The sequence below is a fragment of the Echinops telfairi genome, unplaced genomic scaffold, assembly GCF_000313985.2.
Source record: "Echinops telfairi isolate 266 unplaced genomic scaffold, ASM31398v2 ScPeMD7_30;HRSCAF=105, whole genome shotgun sequence".
Lineage (NCBI taxonomy): Eukaryota > Metazoa > Chordata > Mammalia > Afrosoricida > Tenrecidae > Echinops > Echinops telfairi.
The window spans coordinates 1,251,236-1,269,306 of NW_022103927.1; the positions used below are offsets into that span (position 1 = coordinate 1,251,236).

Consider the following 18,071-nt stretch of genomic DNA (forward strand, 5'->3'; position numbering starts at 1 on the left):
CCTAGACGCTGTATCTTTTGATAGCCGGGCTCCATCAGCTTTCTTCACCACATTTGCTCATGCACCTGCTTGGCTTCAGCGATAGTGTTGGGAAGGTAAGCATTATGGAATGCCAGTTTAATAGAACAAAGTATTCTTCCATTGAGGGAATACTTGAGTGGAGGCCCAGTGTCTATCTGCTATCTTAATACTAAGCCTATAAAATATATGAACATAAATCTATTTCCCCATACTCATATATAAATATATTTACATGTGTACATGCCTTTATTTAGACATCTATAAATGCCCTCTGCCTCTATTTCCTTTTACTTTCCTCTTGTCCCACTTTCATGCTCAGTCTTCATTTGGGTTACAGTAATTCCTCTCTGTTACATTACCCTTTATCACTCCCTACCAGGCCTCCTACATCCTCCTCACCCCCGATTTTGGATCACTTGTTGTTCCCTTGTCCCTGGGTTTGTTAACCACTTCCTTTCCCCCCTCCCATGTCCCCCCAGAACTGTCAGTCCCGTTGTTTTTTCCTCCAGATTGTTCATCCAGCCTATCTTATTTGGACAGACCTGCAGAGATAATAACATGCACAAAAACAAGACAGAGAAAAACCAAGCATCAAAAGAAAACAAAAGCAACAAAAAGCCAATGACAAAACAGAACAAAAACACAACACAACAACAACGAAAGAGAAAAGCTTGTAGTTAGTTGAAGGTCTGTTTTGTTGGCCTTTAGGAGTGTTTTGTGGTCTAATCTGATGGGGTACCGTGCCCTGGTCCCAAAGTCTATTTTTGGTATTCCCTGGGGACTTCGTTGCTCTGTTCTGTTGTATGCCCTTAGTGTTTTGCCTCGGTGTGGTGGGATCAGGTCGGGCACAATTCCCACACTGTGTCTTCAGATAGGGATGTAGTGTCTCATAGAGGGCTGGCCATATGGTCTTCTCTGTGGATTGGCTGCTCTGAGTGGGAATATCGTCGTCAAGGTTTGGTGGGCCAGGATGTGCTCCACTCTCTCTTCCTCCCCCTTCATTTGCTCCCATGTGCTCTGATCAGACATGGCCCTCTCCCTGAGCTGCAGCTTCAGTGCTGTCCTCTTAAATAAATTCCTCTGGGGGGAGAGTCATCTTTTTAAAGTTATTTTTCCTCTGGTTTATATGCTTTGGATCAAAGCCTTACATTGGATGTATATGTTGCCAGTATTTCCCCCAGATTGTGGCCTGTCTTTTTCTTTTCGGTATTTCTTGATGAAGGCCAGCCTGCCAGGCATTCTCTGATGGAGCCTCACAGGATGTTAATATTTTATATGAGACCACTGTGCCTCACCCAGGGTCACAGAGGTTTTTCTGCTAAGTTATCTTTTAGAGATTTCCTAGTCTGTGCTCCATTTTGAATTTACTTGTGTGCAACATGAGTGGTGTAGTTGTAGGTCGTGGTTCAGATGTGATTCTGTGTATGAATATGCAAGCATTCCAGCACCAATTTTTAAAATGATAACTGTCTGTCATTTCTGCCTCTTTGTGAACGGTTCTTTGGCCCCATATGTGTGGCCCTGTGTCTAGATTCTGCTGGGTATATAGATCCGTGTGTCTGGACTTCTCCAGTACCACAGTGTCTTGACTGCTGTAGCTTCTCAGTAAGTCTGGAAATCAGACCATCCAAGTCACACCTAGTCTTGTTCTTTCTTGCACAATTGTTTTAGTGCTTCTGAGTGCTTTGCTTTTCCATAAACATTTTGGGCTCCATTGGTCAATCTGTGTAAAAATTCTTGCTGATCCCTTTATTACCATCACATTGAGTATGTGGATTCGTTTGGGGAGATTAGCATCTTCACAATATCGATTCTTCCCATCCGTGACCACAGTTCACTTAGGATTCTGCCCCTCTTTTCATCACTTACTCCTAAGCATTTCATGTTCCTAATACTATTATAAATGGTACTTTTTAAAATTCACATTTCCAATTGCACTAAGTAAGGAGCGAAGTGTGTGAATCCCGTCTCTGTTGCCCTTTGTGTGGGATGAACAGCATGAATCCAGGTCCCAAATGGTGAAGCTGGGTCTAGTCCTCTCCATACTCTCCATCGTCCTCACCAGCTACCCAGGAACACCCATTCTCCCACCCTACTCACAACCAGAGTTAGGCCAGAGCTCCCAGGTTCTTCAGATTGTTGGCTCCCCCTGCCCCTTTGAGTTTAATAATTTGCTGAAACAACGTATGGCAGCATCCTTGCAGCTCTGAATTTAATAGCTCTGAAAATGCATACAAATAAGCGAAGTAGAGCTTGCACCCTGGGAGGGTTTCCATGGCATGCCTGGACCCTTCCAAGAACAGTTGTGCTTGCCACCCAGGCGACGCACCAAAGCCTTCGGGTTCCAGGTTGTTGGGCTCACACCTTGCCTCCCAAGGCTGTCAGCATGAGACCCCCTATGTGGTCCCTCTTTTTGGTCTGGTCAGCCCTCAGATGCGACCCAGCTCTCAGGAACAACGATCAAAGGCCACGTTACTCTCTGCACCTCACAGTTGGCTTTGGAATAAACCTGCTGAAGACTTAACCAGTAATCCTTTTGTAGATTTTTGTTGCTATTGTTGAGGTTTTCTATGTAGAAAATCATGTCATAGAATTACTTTTAGTTGAACATGAGAGGACATGAAAAGAGCTTTATAACGTGGGGAGGATTGCAATCAGTGTCACAAAACAAAAGTGTCCAAATTGCTGAATGGGAAACCTATTTGCCTCTGAACTTTCACCCAATTTCCAATTAAGTTAAGTACCACTTTGAACAACAGAGACAAGGTCATCCAAGATTCCTTTTTAATGTTCAATCTTGGTTGACAGACTAGTTCTATGTAGTTCAGTTATAACAAATTGTTGCTCTTGCTTTGTTTCGTTTAATGTTGGGACCGTTTCTTTGTGCGAAGGAAGCCTTGATAAGTTCATTTGAATACAGATGTACTCGCTGATGAGTCATTGGATGGATGTTAGGTGGTTTTCTGTTTTGTTCTGTACGCATTGCCGATAGTGGCTGTCTCCTGGCCTTTTCCGCCCTGTTTCCCTTTCCTGCTTCTCCGTCATTCCTCCTCTTTTCTCCCTTTTTTTTTTGTGTGTGTTCATAACACTCCTACATGGTCTTGTCTTTGGGAGAGGATCATGAGTTGGGATGCTCCTGGTCCCCAGGTGCCACACGTTGGAGAAAAAGGGAAGCCCACCGGGGAGCCTGGGTTGCTCCAGATAAAACCTGGAACAAGCCCCATTCCTCCCATGCCCAGGACTTGGGTGTTGATGGCTGCCAGCCTCCCTATCATATGACTCCAACTGCCTGCTCTTGAGCTGAAAAATACTGGTTGCAGACTTAATGCCCATTTCTGTGGCTGGAGCCTGAGTGACTGAATTCTGCCCTCTCTGGTCCATGTCCTGCTGACTGGCTGCAGTCGTGTGGCCAGGCTCTTGTCAGTGTCTGGCTGATGGCATTGTTCCTTTGTCTCCCCTCGGCCCTGCAGACGTTCAAGTTCCTGGCTGTCCGTGCCACCCTCGGCATCTGCACGGGCACTGGCGTCCCCTTCAAGAAGCTGAGCTCCACCGGGCGAGTAGGCCTGGCCTCTGCCAAGTGGGTGCACGGGGGTGGGGCCAGGGGCAGGGTAGTAGGGAAGACCAGGTGGCCAGCTTTGGTTCCCACTTGGACCTGTGGTTTGCTGGGCAGTGATGGCTGTTGGATGTCCCTGGGTAGTTCTCTAGTGCCTTCCTGGCCTGACTGGACTGGATCTGGGGGCAGGCGTGCACCTCTCTTGCCATCTAAGCCCTTGTTCTCTCAGCTTCAAGCCTGTCATCTCTCACACTGACTGCTCCCCTAAGCTGGTCTGCCTTGCCTCCTCCACACGCCTGTCCCGTGTCCCTTGGCAGAGAGAATGCAAACGGGAAACGGACTCCTTTTGGGAGGAGCCAGACTGGTTGGCTCCATATTACCACTCAGTTGTGCACTTTCTTTATTTTCCATGGCTTAATGTTTTTATCATGTGCTGGTGCGTGTGTGTGTGTGTGTGTGTGTGTGTGTGTGTGTCTGTCATAAATACAAAGGAGTTTCCTAAATGTCACGGGAAATTTTTACTCTAATCCATTTCCCCACACTTGATATGAGCACAAATTTGCAACCTAGACTGCTCTCTGGACAGCACTTCTCGAGCCTCTGGGCAATTGTTCTGCTTCTTTGCTCCACCACAGCACATGCCCACTACCCAGGGCCTTTGGGATCGGCACTCTTTCTGCCAAGATGGGCGTTTAAAGGCTAGAGTGGTTGGACAGTGCAGTGGGGTGCTCTCCCTACCCCCATGACTAGTGGATGATTTGGATTTCAGCATTGAGTGGGTTTAATACTAAGCTGCTTGTACTGTCGGCTCATCCTTGCCCTCCGATGAGGGCTTAGCTCATGCCTCAGGGGGCATGTCTAATTCTAGTCCTTTAAGGGTGGAATATGGGAGCCACATCTGGTAGCTATGAGCATTGGCACAATGGATCCAAGGGCTCCCTGAACAGCAGGTGCAGGTCAGAGCTGCAGAAGGCCGAGTGCTGCACCGCAGAGGTGGCGTCTCACCCTGGGTCGCTCAGTACTTCTGGGACCACTTGAGGCGAGCAGCAAGCTTCCTAGCCTGTGTCCTTTAGCCTCTGGTACCGTTGTGAGAGGATGTCAGTGAGGCGGCCAGGGCCTTTGGGTTATGAGCAGTTGTAAGCATAACTGACCTTTTGCTTTTTGCAGGCTATGGAACTTGGAACTCTGGGGCAAACAGAGGCAAGTGTCATTCCAGTGTGCTCTCTGCTTGCTTTTCTGTGCCCCTACCTGACCTGGTGGTGGGAGGGGGGCACCGGGGGGAGGGGGGGTTGTCCTGGGGCTGGTGGTCCCCCTTGTAGCAGGTCCTCACTAGAATGAATGGCTGGAGCCTATCCAGCCATGGGTGGTCAGGCTCCTCGACTCGTGTCTGTGACAGAAAACGTCCTTGTCTCTGTGTTTGTCCCTTATCGCTCTCCCTACTACAGGCTATGAGAACTATGGCTATGGCTATGGCTATGGCTACGGTCAGGAGAACACCAGCAACTATGGGTACGGGATGGCCACTTCCAACTCATGGGAAGTGCCTAGCTCTGACGCAAATGCAAACCCTAGTGCTGCGGGGAGTGCCAGTGCCGATTCCGTTTTATCCAAAGTTAACCAGCGCTTAGACATGGTGTCGCACATGGAGCAGGACATGATGCAAGGAGGCATGTACGGCTCGGGAGGAGAACGGTGAGTAGGAGCACATCCCACCTCCCTCCTGCTGCACCTCCTCTCTGGGCTTCCACAGCCACCTCCTCCCAGCGAGTGCTTTTCCTCCTGCAGGCCCCTGCTACTCTCCCCTCCCCGCCCTTGTCCTGCCTCCTCCCGAGAGCTGCCCTCTGCCAGCCATGCTGGGCCTCACTGTGCCCTAGGCTGACTCTGCAGGTTCTCCTTGCAGGTCAGGGTAGTGACCCCACTTTGGGAGATGCATCAGGACTGCTCTCCAGTCCTTGCACCCTGTGTGGTGTCCAGTGGAACAGAGGCTTTGGGGTGGGTGACAGTGAGCTGGGCTGCTCACTTAAAGGGCTGGGGCAGACGTAGGCACTTCACAGTTTATGAGAAGGACCCTGGGAGGGGTGCTATGACTCCCGTTGCTCAGAGGACACTAAGGCACAAGGAGGTCCCCAGCAGGTATAGAGGGTCCTCATGCTAGGTTGAGGAAAGGACTGCATTGATGGGGTCAAGTGAGGCCTGCAAACCCCCGGCTGGGGGAGACAGGACTGGCTTGCAGGGGCTCTAGAGCACCCACCCTACAGGCTGGGCACAAGGGGCTGGCACTGGCCCAGGCTGCATGGGCTCTGCCACGTTGAGGTGGTATGGTCTGGGGGGCAGTGACTCCAGGGGGAGGGGGTTGGGGCCAGAGCTATGCTGGAGCTTCCCCTATAGCTGCCCTGCCCTCTCTGTCTCTGTTTCCTGGTAGGAAGAGAGTTTGAGAGGACCCCTGGGGGACAAGCTAGCCCAGATCTCCCTTCAGTGTCTGTAAGGGGTAGGTGGTAGTTCTCAGGAGGCTTCTCCTTCCTGGGTGGAGGGTTTGCCTGACCCTGGGCTCCAGGGGCCATGATGATCCAGCCCAATTCTAGTCACTGGCAGGACTGTGGAGTCTTCCCTGGGACATGCTCCCCATTTTGTCTCGCTCTCTCCTGGGTGGTAAGGGGCTGGCCTGAGATTGCTGTTCCCCAGTCCCTTCAGTGCACACATCATCATGGTGCTGGGTGCCTGCCTGCCCCGAAATGTGCAAGTGCTCAGCTGCTCCCCATAGGGCCAGAAGCTGCCTTCAGCACCGCAGTGGGCAGGCCTTCCTCGGGGCCCCCACACTTGTGTCCGGCTACATTGGGGTGTGGGCAGTGGTGCTTTTCCTGCTTCTACAACTCTGCATCCTACCAGCCCAGGGGCCTTTGATGGGCATCTCTGAATGTGGCACCGTGGTGGGGTGGGGCAGCCAGGTTTTGTCCAGGCAGAAGGGCTTGTGGCGGGGAGGAGCAGGAAGCTGATGCTGGCCATGTGACTCTGCAGCTACGACTCCTACGAGGCCTGTGACTCCAGGGCCATGCTGAGCGAGCGCGACCTATACCGGTCAGGCTATGACTACGGCGAGCTGGACCCTGAGATGGACATGGCTTACGAGGGCCAGTATGACGCCTACCGAGACCAGTTCCGCATGCGTGGTGGCGACGCCTTTGGGCCACGGCCACAAGGCTGGGCCCGGGATGCTCGCAGTGGCCGACCAGTGGCCACCGGCTATGGGCGCATGTGGGAAGAGCCCATGGGAGCCCGGGGCCAGTGCATGCCGGGCACCCCCCGGCTGCCCTCCCTCTTCTCGCAGAACATCCTCCCTGAATACAGCATGTTCCAGGGTGTGCGAGGTGGGGGCGCCTTCCCCGGCGCCTCCTTCCCAGGAGGCTCCCGCTTTGGCTTCGGCTTTGGCAACGGCATGAAGCAGATGCGACGCACCTGGAAGACCTGGACGCCAGCCGACTTCCGGGTGAGTGAGGGGAGCACCCTGGCTCGGGGTGCAGATTGCAGCCAGAATCTCGCTGACTGGTCATGCCCTTTTCCCCATCTAGACTAAGAAGAAGAAGAGGAAGCAGCTGGGCAGTCCGGATGAGCCCGACAGCAAGGCCTCCAGGACAGACGGCTCTGACAACAGTGACTCTGACAATGGTAAGCACCTCCTCCCGCGCCCTGGCACCCCTTCTCCTGCAAGCTGTGGGCCAGGCTTATCTCCTCTCTCCTTCCAGATGAGGGCACTGAGGGCGAGGCTGGGGAGGCAGCCGATGGCTCAGAGCTCTTGGACAAGGGCTCCAGAGTGGTACGTGCTTGGGCCCCTCACTCTTTGATCTGGGAGTCTGGGTGGGCTGCCCCTGGCCCTGAGCAGGGTGGCCAGGGTGAGCAAGTGCCGTCCCTGTGTCCTGACTAAAGACTGGGGGGTGAGCCATCCCTGCAAGGGTGCTAGCAGGCTGGCACCTTACTCTTTGCCTCCTGACATTGCCTGCTAGGAAGGAGAGGATGAGGAGGGGAAGGAAGACGGCAAAGAGGATTCAGGTGAGTCTGGTGAGTAGGCTGGTGCTTGTCCTGGAGTGCGTCGGGGAGGGCCCAGCCGGGCAAGGGCTGGGGTAGAGTGTGGCTGCTGAGACCAATGTTGGGCTGGTGCGTGCTGGCCGGCTCCTCTACCTGTCCCAACTCCCCCCTCTTCCCTGCCCATCCTGCCACTCCCCGGCCACTGTTCTTTCCAGGCACAGGCCGTGGACAGCAGTGACCCCTACCTAGCACATGGGTTGTTGCCTGCAGTCAAGGGACAGGGCCCCAGGGACACCTGCAGTCTCTCAGTAACTTCAGCTTGCAAGTCCTCAGTGGCCGGGGTCTGAGCTGGGGCCCCAGTGCCGATCGCTGGCCGTGGTTGGTGGGCCCTTTCTCTCGGTGCCTCCCCAGCCCCTGCTGGGAGCCGTGTCCTCCCACCCGCGTGACGAGCACCAGCAGGTACCAAAAAAGCCAACCTCTGTCCACGGAGCCGCGGTGTCTGCAGGGAGTGGGCTGACGCCGGGACCCCAGTTGCAGCCTCTCTGTACCCCACCATGGGGCTCTTAACTTCAGCCACTGACCCCACCAATGCAGCCTGTCTTGCTCTGCTGAGTGTTGGTGGGGGTGGTCCTGGAGAGTAGTGGGCTTGGCATGTATCCCCTCCCCCATCCCCTCGCCTCCTTAGGGCCTCAGCCACAGCCACTCCCCACCCAAACCAAACCCACAGCCCCGGCGTGGTCAGAAACCCAACATAACCACTATTCTGGGCCTGCTGAGCCCAGGTGGTGACTGCGCCCTTCACTCCACAGGGGCCCTGACCTCCCAGGATGAGAGCAGCCAGGCCAAGCACAAGCTGCAGGCGGGCAAGAAAAGCCAGGACAAACAGAAGAAGCGACAGCGAGATCGCATGGTGGAAAGGTAACCAGCTCCCCCACATCGCCCTCTGCAGGCCGTTCCAGGAGAGCAGCTGTAGCTCTGCCACTGCTCCTCGGCCTGGCCTCCCTCGGGAGCACACCTGCTCGGCCGTGCATGGCCCCTGCTTCCCGCCAGGCCCAGCTCCCAAGGTCTGACTCTTCCCCTGCCCCTGTGCGGCCGCCTGGCGACCGCTGGAGTCTGTGGCCCAAGACCCGACACTGCTCGGCACCATTGCCCAGAAGCTCCGGCGCTAGCTCACTCGGCCCACGAGCCCCAAGGTGCACTGGGGGCCGATGCCCCTGAGGGAGGGGGCCAGCTCAACAGAGACTCAAGGTCCAAAGCGCTCATGCCGCCCCAGCTAGCTGCCAGGAGGCCGCCGCTGTGCCCAGGAGAGACGGCAGCCCCTGTGGGCTGTGGCAGCTGCGGGCCTGCCCTCTGCCCCGCTCGACGGCCAGGCCAGGCCAGGCTGTCTGTGGCTGAGTCCTTCACGCCCCTTGGTCGGGTCTGTCTGCCCTCAGGGCTCCCGCACTGGCGCTTGCCTCCTCCGCCTCAGACTCTTGCTCTTGCTGGACCTTCCTCAGCCTCGCCGGCGCCCGGCCCCTGGGCTCTCCAGACAAAGCTGACCCCGTGTGGCCCAGATAAGGACGTCCGGCAGAGGTAGGGACCTGCCCCGAGGCCTCGGTGGCGGCTGGCCTCCTCCGCCCCTTGCCACGGCAGCCTGCTCCAGCCCAGGCCCCAGACCCCGGGCTTCTGCTGTGGACACCAGGCCCAGACAGAGCACCTCGCCCAGGTGACTCCAGGCTGCCCCATGGCAGGCCAGGCGGGCGCCCTCCTCCCGCTCAGACTGGTCTCTTCTTGGAAGAGGAAGATGAGGCGGCCGGGGCCCAGGCCTGCTTCCCTCCCGTCCCTCCTGACACTACCCCTGAGCGTTCTGAGCAGAGGATGGGCAAGGCCTCTTGAGTCCCCCAGGCCCCCGAAGGAAGCTGCAGCACCTTTTTGGGCCCTGCCTCGGGACTGCGCACTCCACTCCGCACCTCAGGGCCACATGGCTGGGCCGAGTGCACGAGCTCCTGTCCAGCCTGGGCAGTGATGCCCTCCACAGCCGTCCATCAACGTACTGCCTGTTGCAGCAGTTGCTGCCTTGGGCCCAGCCCTTCTGCCTGTGGGAAGGAAGAGCTCCTCCCTGGCCCCACATGGCAGTTACTGCAGCTGTTCCATCCCTTTCTACTCCCTAGCCCCAGCCCCAGCCTGCCACCTGAGGGGCCACACCTCAAGAGGCCCGGGAACAGGGCCAGTCTTGGGGCCCGCAGCAGGGTTGGGTGAGGCGGTGGCACCACCCTCTGGGGCCCGCGCCTGCTCAGCGTCCATCTCCCTCCTGTGGCAGGATCCAGTTTGTGTGCTCTCTCTGCAAGTACCGGACCTTCTACGAGGATGAGATGGCCAGCCACCTGGACAGCAAGTTTCACAAGGAACATTTCAAGTTTGTTGGCACCAAGCTCCCAAAGCAGACAGCTGACTTCCTGCAGGTGAACCCTAGCGCAGCATGACTGCCCTGAGCTTCCTTGGGATCCCCAGTGGGAGAGCAGTCCCCACAATCCTTGGGTGTCCTCGGCAGGAGTACGTCACCAACAAGACCAAGAAGACAGAGGAGCTCCGGAAAACTGTGGAGGACCTTGATGGGCTGGTCCAGCAGATCTACCGCGACCAAGACCTGACCCAAGGTGAGCAGGCGGCAGGCACCCTGTCTGCAGGCAGGGACCACCGGTGTGCGGGGCTGGCTCTTGTCAGAGGCCCCTGGACCAGTGGACATGCCCTCTTCTTTCCCCCACAGAAATAGCCATGGAGCATTTTGTGAGAAAGGTGGAGGCAGCTCACTGTGCAGCCTGTGACCTCTTCATCCCCATGCAATTTGGGGTCATCCAGAAGCACCTTAAGACCATGGATCACAACCGGAACCGCAGGGTGAGTGAGAGCTCCCAGGGGTGACTTGGGAGGGGCTGGCGTTGCGGCCACTGCCTGCCCATGGGGAGCTGCAGTGGACACATTGGGGAAGCTGGAGGGCAGTGTACAGAAAGCAGCTTTCCCAGCCCAGTGCAGCAGTCAGTGGTGCTACAGAGAGGGACGGCTGCTGTGAGCGGTCTCTGAGGCTGTCCTAACTCATGGCGCCCCCATGTGGAACCAATGCAACATTGCCTGGTCCAGTTCCACCCTCACCCCGACAACCCCCCTGAGCAGATCCATCCCCATCCCCCACCACCCCCGAGCTGATTGTTTGAAGGTTGGTTTGTTGTAATCCATAGGGTTTTTTTCAGTAGTTGATTTTGAGTATAGACTGCCAGACCTTTTTATGTCAGTCATCTTAATCTGGGCATTCTGCTGAAATCTCAGCTTCATAACAGCATGCGGACTACCAGCAGATAAGTGGTAGCTGCGCATGACCAGGAATTGAACCTTGTTTAAGGCTCATCAGGCCCACCGCCTTGATCAAGTTAATTCCAATTCCTGGTGACCCTGCACAAGGCTCCCAAAGATGTAGATCTTTAAAAGAAAAGATAGTCTCACCTTTCTCCCTCAGCCATTGGCCTTGAACCACCGACTTGTGGTTAGCAGTCCAACGCTGCTTATCCAACAGCGCTACTAGGGCTCCTTTAAAGAACCATCAGGACGTGGGATATGGGAACCTCCATGTACATAGAAAGGCGCCCTCGTGGTGCAGCAGTTACACATTGGACTACTAACTGCAAGGTACACAGTTCAAAACCACCAGCTACGCCATGGGAGAGAGGGCTTTCTAATCCTGTAAATAGTTACAGTCTCAAAAAATAACAAAAACAGAAAAACCCAGTTATGAGTCTCAGAAATACACAGGGGCAGTTAGTTCAACCCTGTCCTATAGAGTCACGGCACCAACCCAGTAGCAGGGAGTCTTGAGTGAGATGTGCATAGAGGACAATGGCCAGACCAGGTTCAGACAGCAGACAGAAAGAAGGTTAGAGTGCAGGAGTTGGGGGTCAGGGGGGGAGTTGTACTTCACACACCAAGGAAGTGGGCTGGAGGGGTGGGCGCTTGCTACCATAGGCAGCAGAAATTGACTGGAAGAGGAACAGGAAGAGTTCACACCTGATGGGAATGGAGGCAAGGGGGTAACTGAGATAAGATACTCCACCTTGGTAATGGAGAGTAGGACCAAGTGGAAAAGTTTGTAGGGGAATAAGCCCCTTGCTCAGGTGTGAGTGATCAAGCAAGAACTGGAATGACTCCTATGTAAAGCATTTTAAGTTTATACTATATAGATGTGTACTATAAATATATAAATGCACGATATTTATAGGTCATAGTTCATGTTATAGGTCATGTTTTGTGCAGTAGCTTTTTAAATCAGTTAAGAGAGGAAAGGAAAGGAAAAATACACGTTTGTATTTTTAAAAGTTTATTATATACAGTCTTTTAAATTCTTGAAAAGCAATGTCTATTCTTAACTTGCTATAAGCATGCAGGAAGCAAAATGCACATAGAAAGAAAATAAATACTTGAAGGGCATTGGAAAGAAAGGTGCTGATTTATATCTGTATAATCAAAGGACCCTTGTGGTACAGTAGTTAAGCACCTGGCTGCTAACTGAAAGGTCCAAGGTTCAAAACCCTTCAGTCGCCCCACTCCTCAAGAGAAAGATGTGACGGTACACTGTGACATAATTCCATCGTTAATGGGGTGGAGGTGGAGATGGGTAGGTCCTGACATCACTGTCAGGAGTCACTTGCTTCCAACCTGGGGGACCGTAGGGCAAGTTGCCTAGCAGTGAAGTTTCTGGGGTTTTGTTTTTTAATCTAGGACTACTTTTATTTTGCTTTTCTTTAAAATGAGAGCTTTCCTGGCTATAGGAATTTGGGGTGTGGTTTTTGGCTTGATTTTTTTCTCCTTTGATCACTTTGAACATGTCATCATGCTGCCTTCTGGCTCTCTTGTTTCTGAACAGGAGTCTTGTGATGGTTCATTTTTCTCTTGCTGCACTCAAAATCCCTTGTCTTCTTGTCTTTGCAAGTAGTGTGTTTCTTGGTAGATCTCTTTGCATTTATCATAAAGTTTGTCAGATGTGAAGATTTGATTTTTCAGCAGATTTGGGGAAATTTTCAGCCATTATTTCCTGTAAGTACTTTTCAAAATGTTCTCTCCTCCTAGCGCTCTCGTTATACGGATGTTAGTGCCCCACTTTCCTGGGACTGTTCATTCTTCAAATTACATAATCTCTATCCCGTTCCCTTTGAAGTAGCTTATGTTCCTAGTTCGATCTGCTATTGACTCCCTCTAGTGGATTTTTCATGTTACAGTACTTTTAGCTCTAAGATAAATTTTTGTTCTTTCTTAACTCATTTTTATATCTTTATTGGTGTTCTATTTGATGCAACATTGTCACAATATGTAAGCTTGATTTTCTTTCAATTTCTGAACCTGTAGCTGGGATGAGACCTCTCAAGGCACCTTGGGCGCAGTTAGTGTACTGTGAAGGTATTTTGCTGCTGTTGCTGTTTTTCTTTCCTGATGTGGGTCAAAGACCCCTGGTAGTTTAGTGCACTTTTGCATTGGGCTGCTAATCTCTAGGCCAGCAGTTTGAACCCACCAGCCTGCTCTGCAGGAAAAAGATGAGGCTTTCTGCTTCAGTAAAGATATATAGCCTTAGAAACCCACAGGAATCTTTCTGTCTATAGGGTTGCTATGAGTCAGAATCAATTCAGTGGCCACAAGAGAGCAATCAAGAGGTGGTGTATGGGTCAGAGTTTCCTGTTCCTTGCAGGTATTGTAATTTTGTTTGCAAATGGGTATTTTTGAAAACCAGAAGGTGGAGACTTTGGGGACTGGCATTGTATAGTGAAGTCTCTCATATATACACACACACCCCACCACCACCCAGGTGGTTTTGAAGCCTTTGATGTTGCTCCAGAGAGGCTGAATCATTGGACAGGTACACAGTTGCCCTGAGGTGTCAACAGTTAGGGTAAGGCTCTCTTTGGCCCTATCCTTCACCTATAATTGCTTAGTGATTGGGCTGTTTCAGAAATGTCTGGGACAAAAATTGTTCTACAAACAGGTCCCACTAATTTTGAACTTTGTGGTGGGGATGGTGTTTCAGGTGACTATTTGAGATTTGTTTTGACCTCCAGGAAGCTCTTCTTGGCTCTCTGGTGTCCTGCTCTGCCTGGGAAACTCATTGGCCCATGGCTCCCTGGTGTCTCTGACAGATCTGTCTTTTGAAGTGCCTTTCATCCCACAGGCACCACGACTGCTTTAGGTGTTCCAGGGGCGTGGGGGTGGGGCTGCAGCCTCATGTTGGCTTCTCCCAGGGCAAGGTCTTCATTCTTTGAACTAGCCGAGCCTGTGGTGATCCTGAGCCCTAGTGTTCTCAGCATGTTGCCCCGAAGTGTAGAGCCTCGTCTCCTGAGAGCTGTGCAGAAGGGTCCCCCTCACCCCACTCCACCTTCACCTCCAGCTATGCTTTTCCAGACCTTAGTTCCTGGGATAGGTTATTTAGAGACCTGGTGGGAAGATACTGGAGCCCTCTGACCGGAGTCTGAGGGGAGAGAAAACCCTGCCTTTAGCTGCTCTCACGTTACCTGCAGGAGTTTCCATCATACTGAGAGGGGAGCAGGTCACGTTTCAAACCACGACTAGCTGTTGACCGTTGTCTTGATTAAATGTTTCCCAGGATGCCTTCCAGAGACTAAAAACTTGCTTTATTCTTCCCTTTGTATTGTTAAACGATACATGAGAAGGCACACATCACTGCAAGGGTTTTCTATATGTAGAGTTCCTATAGCACTGCTTTTATTCCTGAAGTTGTACTACCATTCTCACTTCATAAACTCGGGAGTTAAATGATCAACTGCTAACTCAAAGTTTGATGATTCAAACCCACCTGGAGGTGCCCAGAAACTAGACCTGGCAATCTGCTAGTGAAAGGTCACCACCTTATAACCCTGTGTGTGAAGTTCTACTCTGCACTCATAGGGCCGCAGCAAGTTGGACTCTACTCCACAGCAACTAACCCCAGCAAGCTTGAAGGCCCTCTTTCTCCTCCCTCCCTCTCCCCCCCCTCTCCCCCGCCCCATCCCCTTAGCCACAAGTAACCTTTGGCTTCTGTAGGTTTGCTTCTTTCTTTTTTTTTTTTTTTTAACATTTTATTAGGGACTCATACAACTGTTATCCCAATCCATACACACATCAATTGTGTAAAGCGCATTTGTACATCGTTTCTCAAAACATTTTCTCTCCATTTCTTATGTGAGGTCATAGTGTTTATCCTTTGTGCTTGGCTAATGTTGCTCAGTATGTTTTCAAGGCTGAGTAAAATGTTGCCATCTGTGCACACTACATTTTGCTTATTGATCTGTTGACGGGGCCCTTATGATGGGTGTTCAAGGATCACTGTTATACCCAAGCTAGGAGCAGGATATACTTCGTTGGCCAATGAGGGAAAGTTGGTGGTTCAGAAGTTCATTTGCATCTTGATTGTGAATCTTTTGTTTCTTAATGAATCTGCATGAAGTCTGCTAATGCTTTCCTTAAGTATGGAAACTGGGAAAAGCAAGTGGAGGTGTCATTTCAGACTGCCATTCTTTCTATGGACTTGCTCAGGGCTCAGTGGAGGGCATGGGGGTAGACGCTCCCCAGATCTCACAACCTCCCACCCCAAATCACTTGCTTTCTGGAATAGCTTTGTAACATAAATGACCTACCAAACGATGATGTAGATTTGCCCTTGTTCCCACCTCAGAGAAAGTCTGACAGCGGGGGTCCTACTCTATAGATGCTCTACTCTGCACTCCTCTGTCCTTGGCCTGTGGGAAGAGAAGTCCTGTGCGGTAGTCTTTTAAATGTATCCATTTAAAATAATGCAGTGGAGCCCTGATGGTATGGCGCTTATGAATTGGGCTGCAGTCCTCACGGTTGGCAGTTCGAAACCACCAGCTGCTCCTTGAGAGACAGAGCTCGGAAGCCCACAGGAGGGTGTCCCTATGAGTCGGCATGGACTCGATGGCAGTGAGTTAGAGAAGCTGCTGAAGGACAAGACGGTTCTCATTTCCCACCACCACAGTGTTTCTGTATGTTCCAAGTCCTAGGAGGAAATGAAGCCAAGATCAATGTTTGCTCTTGACAGTTTGTTCAGTGTAACAGAAAACTTTTAAGTGGTTGACAATCCCACCAAGAGAGAAGTGCTAATCTGACAGTTAAGTGGTTCACAACAAATGTAGAGGTGGTTGGTTCAAACCCATTCAGAAACACTTAAAAGCCTGGTGATCTGCTTGCGAAAGGTTACGGCCTTGAACAGGACGTTTTCGTCCGACACGCATGAGATCACCAGAAGTCAAAATTGACTGGCGGGCAGCTGGTCTGGTGTCTGGTACTGAACCTAAGGCTCCTGGCCCCTGACATAACTTCACTTTTAGTTAGTCTCCTGCTGCAGTGCAGTTGTAAATAGGTGTGGTTCCATTGCTCTAAATGGGCTGTGTTCACCGCTGCTTCCAACAGTCAGGGTGGGGGGTGCCCAAGCGGTGGGCCCTGCGGGTGGGGGTGGGCGTGGGCTCTGCGGCCTGAGCCAGCAGCAGGCCCTGCAGCCCACCCTGCTCTGCTCACAGCTCATGATGGAGCAGTCTAAGAAGTCCTCACTCATGGTGGCCCGCAGCATCCTCAACAACAAGCTCATCAGCAAGAAGCTGGAGCGCTACCTGAAGGTGAGCCGGGCCCCGCCCCGCCCTCGCCCCAGGCAGGTCACCCTGCGCGCTTTTACCACCACCTTCTCCCCCCGCCCGCCAGGGCGAGAACCCCTTCACCGACAGCCCCGAAGAGGACAAGGAGCAGGAGGAGGGCGAGCCGGGCGAAGGGGCTCCCGGAGAGGCCGCAGCCGAGGGGCCGCCGCAGCCACCGGTGCCCCCGGAGCCCGAGGCCGTCGGGCCGCCGCCGCCGCCGCCCCCAGAGGAGGAGGAGGAAGGCGTGCCGCTCTTGGGCGGGGCGCTGCAGCGCCAAATTCGCGGAATCCCGGGACTCGACGTAGAGGCTGATGAAGAGGAAGAGGGGGGCGGGAGCGCCCCTTGAGCGCGCGGGGCTAGTTCAGGTCGAGCCAATAAAGTGCTTTCCCTTCAGGCCCGCCTCTGTCCGCTCTGTGGTTCTCCGGGGCGGGAGCAGGTGTGGGCGCCGGGAGGGGTCAGCCAAGTGCAGGAATGCGCCTGCGCAGCGGGCTCCACTGTTTCCGGGACGCTGCTGACGTCGGCCCATACCAATCCTGAGGCGGCCTGGGATCTACGGAGGGCGGGCCCTCCGTGCAAGCAAGCCAATGGAAGCTCACCGGCGCAGTGACATACGCGCCTGGTCGCCCAGTAGCGAGCGGCGGGCGGTGCGATGAGCGCTGCAGCGGCCTAGAAAACGGGGCTGCGGGCGTGCCGAAGTGAAGACATGGAGCAGGGTTACGGAGGTGGGTGATTGTGGCATGGTGGGCAGGGAGGGCGGGCCGCCTCCGGCCCTGCAGCCACCGCTCTAGAGGCCGTGTGCCCGAGCCCCGGTGAGCGCGGTGCGGCGGCTGGGCCTGCGGGGAGGTGGCGGGGCGCGCGGCGCTCATTGGGCCTTGCAGCCGTCGCTCGCGGGCGCTGGGTGCGGATTGGCTGTCGGGCAGGCCTTCCGTTCCCCGCACAGCCCGGCTGTCGCGGCCTCCGCAAGATGGCGCTGGGGGCGGGGCCTGCAGGGGCCCGGCTGCACGTGTAAGGGGGGTGGCGGGGCTTTCCGGGGGCGGCCTGCGCGGACTGACCCGTGGCCCGGGCTCCCCCCGGGGGCTCGAGGGTTGAGTCCCCCAGCCCCGCCGGCTCCTAGCGGTGGAGCCTCTCCTTCCCCGAGCTCTTGGACCGAGACCCCACCGCTGGGCTTTTCGCGCCCGGAGCCGGAGCCGTTTCTCCCCCGCTTCCTGCCTGGTGGAGCCTCGTCGGCCAGGTCTAGGGCCCGAGCCCGGCCCCCACTCGGTGCGGCTCTGCCCGAGCGCTCCAGGTCGGGCAGGGTCCAGTCCCAGTTGTCGGACGGGCGGCCTCACCGGTCAGGGCCTCGGGCCCCTTAGCCGCCTGGGTTAACCGCAGTGTCCCTCGCGGGCCTGCTGAATGCCGGGGGGAGCGGGTCGGTGCTGGCGGGCACGCCGAGGCCGTGTGACCTTGGGTCAAGTCCCGGTCTCTGAATGTCACTCGCTGACGACAACTGCCTTGTTGCACACAGTTGGGAAGGGGAGCTCGGAAAATGCCTCCGTGGCAGATAGTACAGAGTTCCCTCGGCGACTTGCTGTGGACGAGCCCCGGAAGGGAAGGACTCAACCAAGAGCAGAGCTCGGGGTGATGAGTCTGGGGCGCGGGGCACAGAGGAGCATGGGGTGGTTAGAGCTAGCCCAGGGAGCCCACAGCCCCACGGTGGGAGTGAGAGCTGAGGGGCAGGGCACACAAACGGTGCCTCCCACGTCCCAGTTTCGCCCCAGGAGTTCCAGTAGTTCTCCCCGCAGCTAACGGGCGTTCCTTGGCCCAGCAAAGCAGGCAGAGGT

At 54.3% G+C, this 18,071-nt stretch overlaps 1 protein-coding gene across 2 annotated transcripts in view; it reads left to right on the top strand.

Annotated features, from left to right (window-relative positions):
- AKAP8L (A-kinase anchoring protein 8 like) overlaps positions 1–16,644 on the top strand; it is a 26,866-nt gene extending 10,222 nt beyond the window's left edge. Inside the window, exons 3-14 of one of the 2 annotated variants that reach the window (XM_045289760.1) lie at positions 4,742–4,774; positions 5,020–5,266; positions 6,590–7,058; positions 7,141–7,237; positions 7,315–7,385; positions 7,573–7,627; positions 8,404–8,512; positions 9,894–10,035; positions 10,125–10,230; positions 10,341–10,471; positions 16,141–16,236; positions 16,319–16,644. In XM_045289760.1, the coding sequence (XP_045145695.1) occupies positions 4,742–4,774; positions 5,020–5,266; positions 6,590–7,058; positions 7,141–7,237; positions 7,315–7,385; positions 7,573–7,627; positions 8,404–8,512; positions 9,894–10,035; positions 10,125–10,230; positions 10,341–10,471; positions 16,141–16,236; positions 16,319–16,597 (1,835 nt within the window). In that variant the 3' untranslated portion in view covers positions 16,598–16,644. The remainder of the gene's footprint in view (positions 1–4,741; positions 4,775–5,019; positions 5,267–6,589; positions 7,059–7,140; positions 7,238–7,314; positions 7,386–7,572; positions 7,628–8,403; positions 8,513–9,893; positions 10,036–10,124; positions 10,231–10,340; positions 10,472–16,140; positions 16,237–16,318) is intronic. The other variant, XM_045289761.1, reaches the window with a different exon arrangement.
- Positions 16,645–18,071: the final 1,427 nt, after the last annotated feature.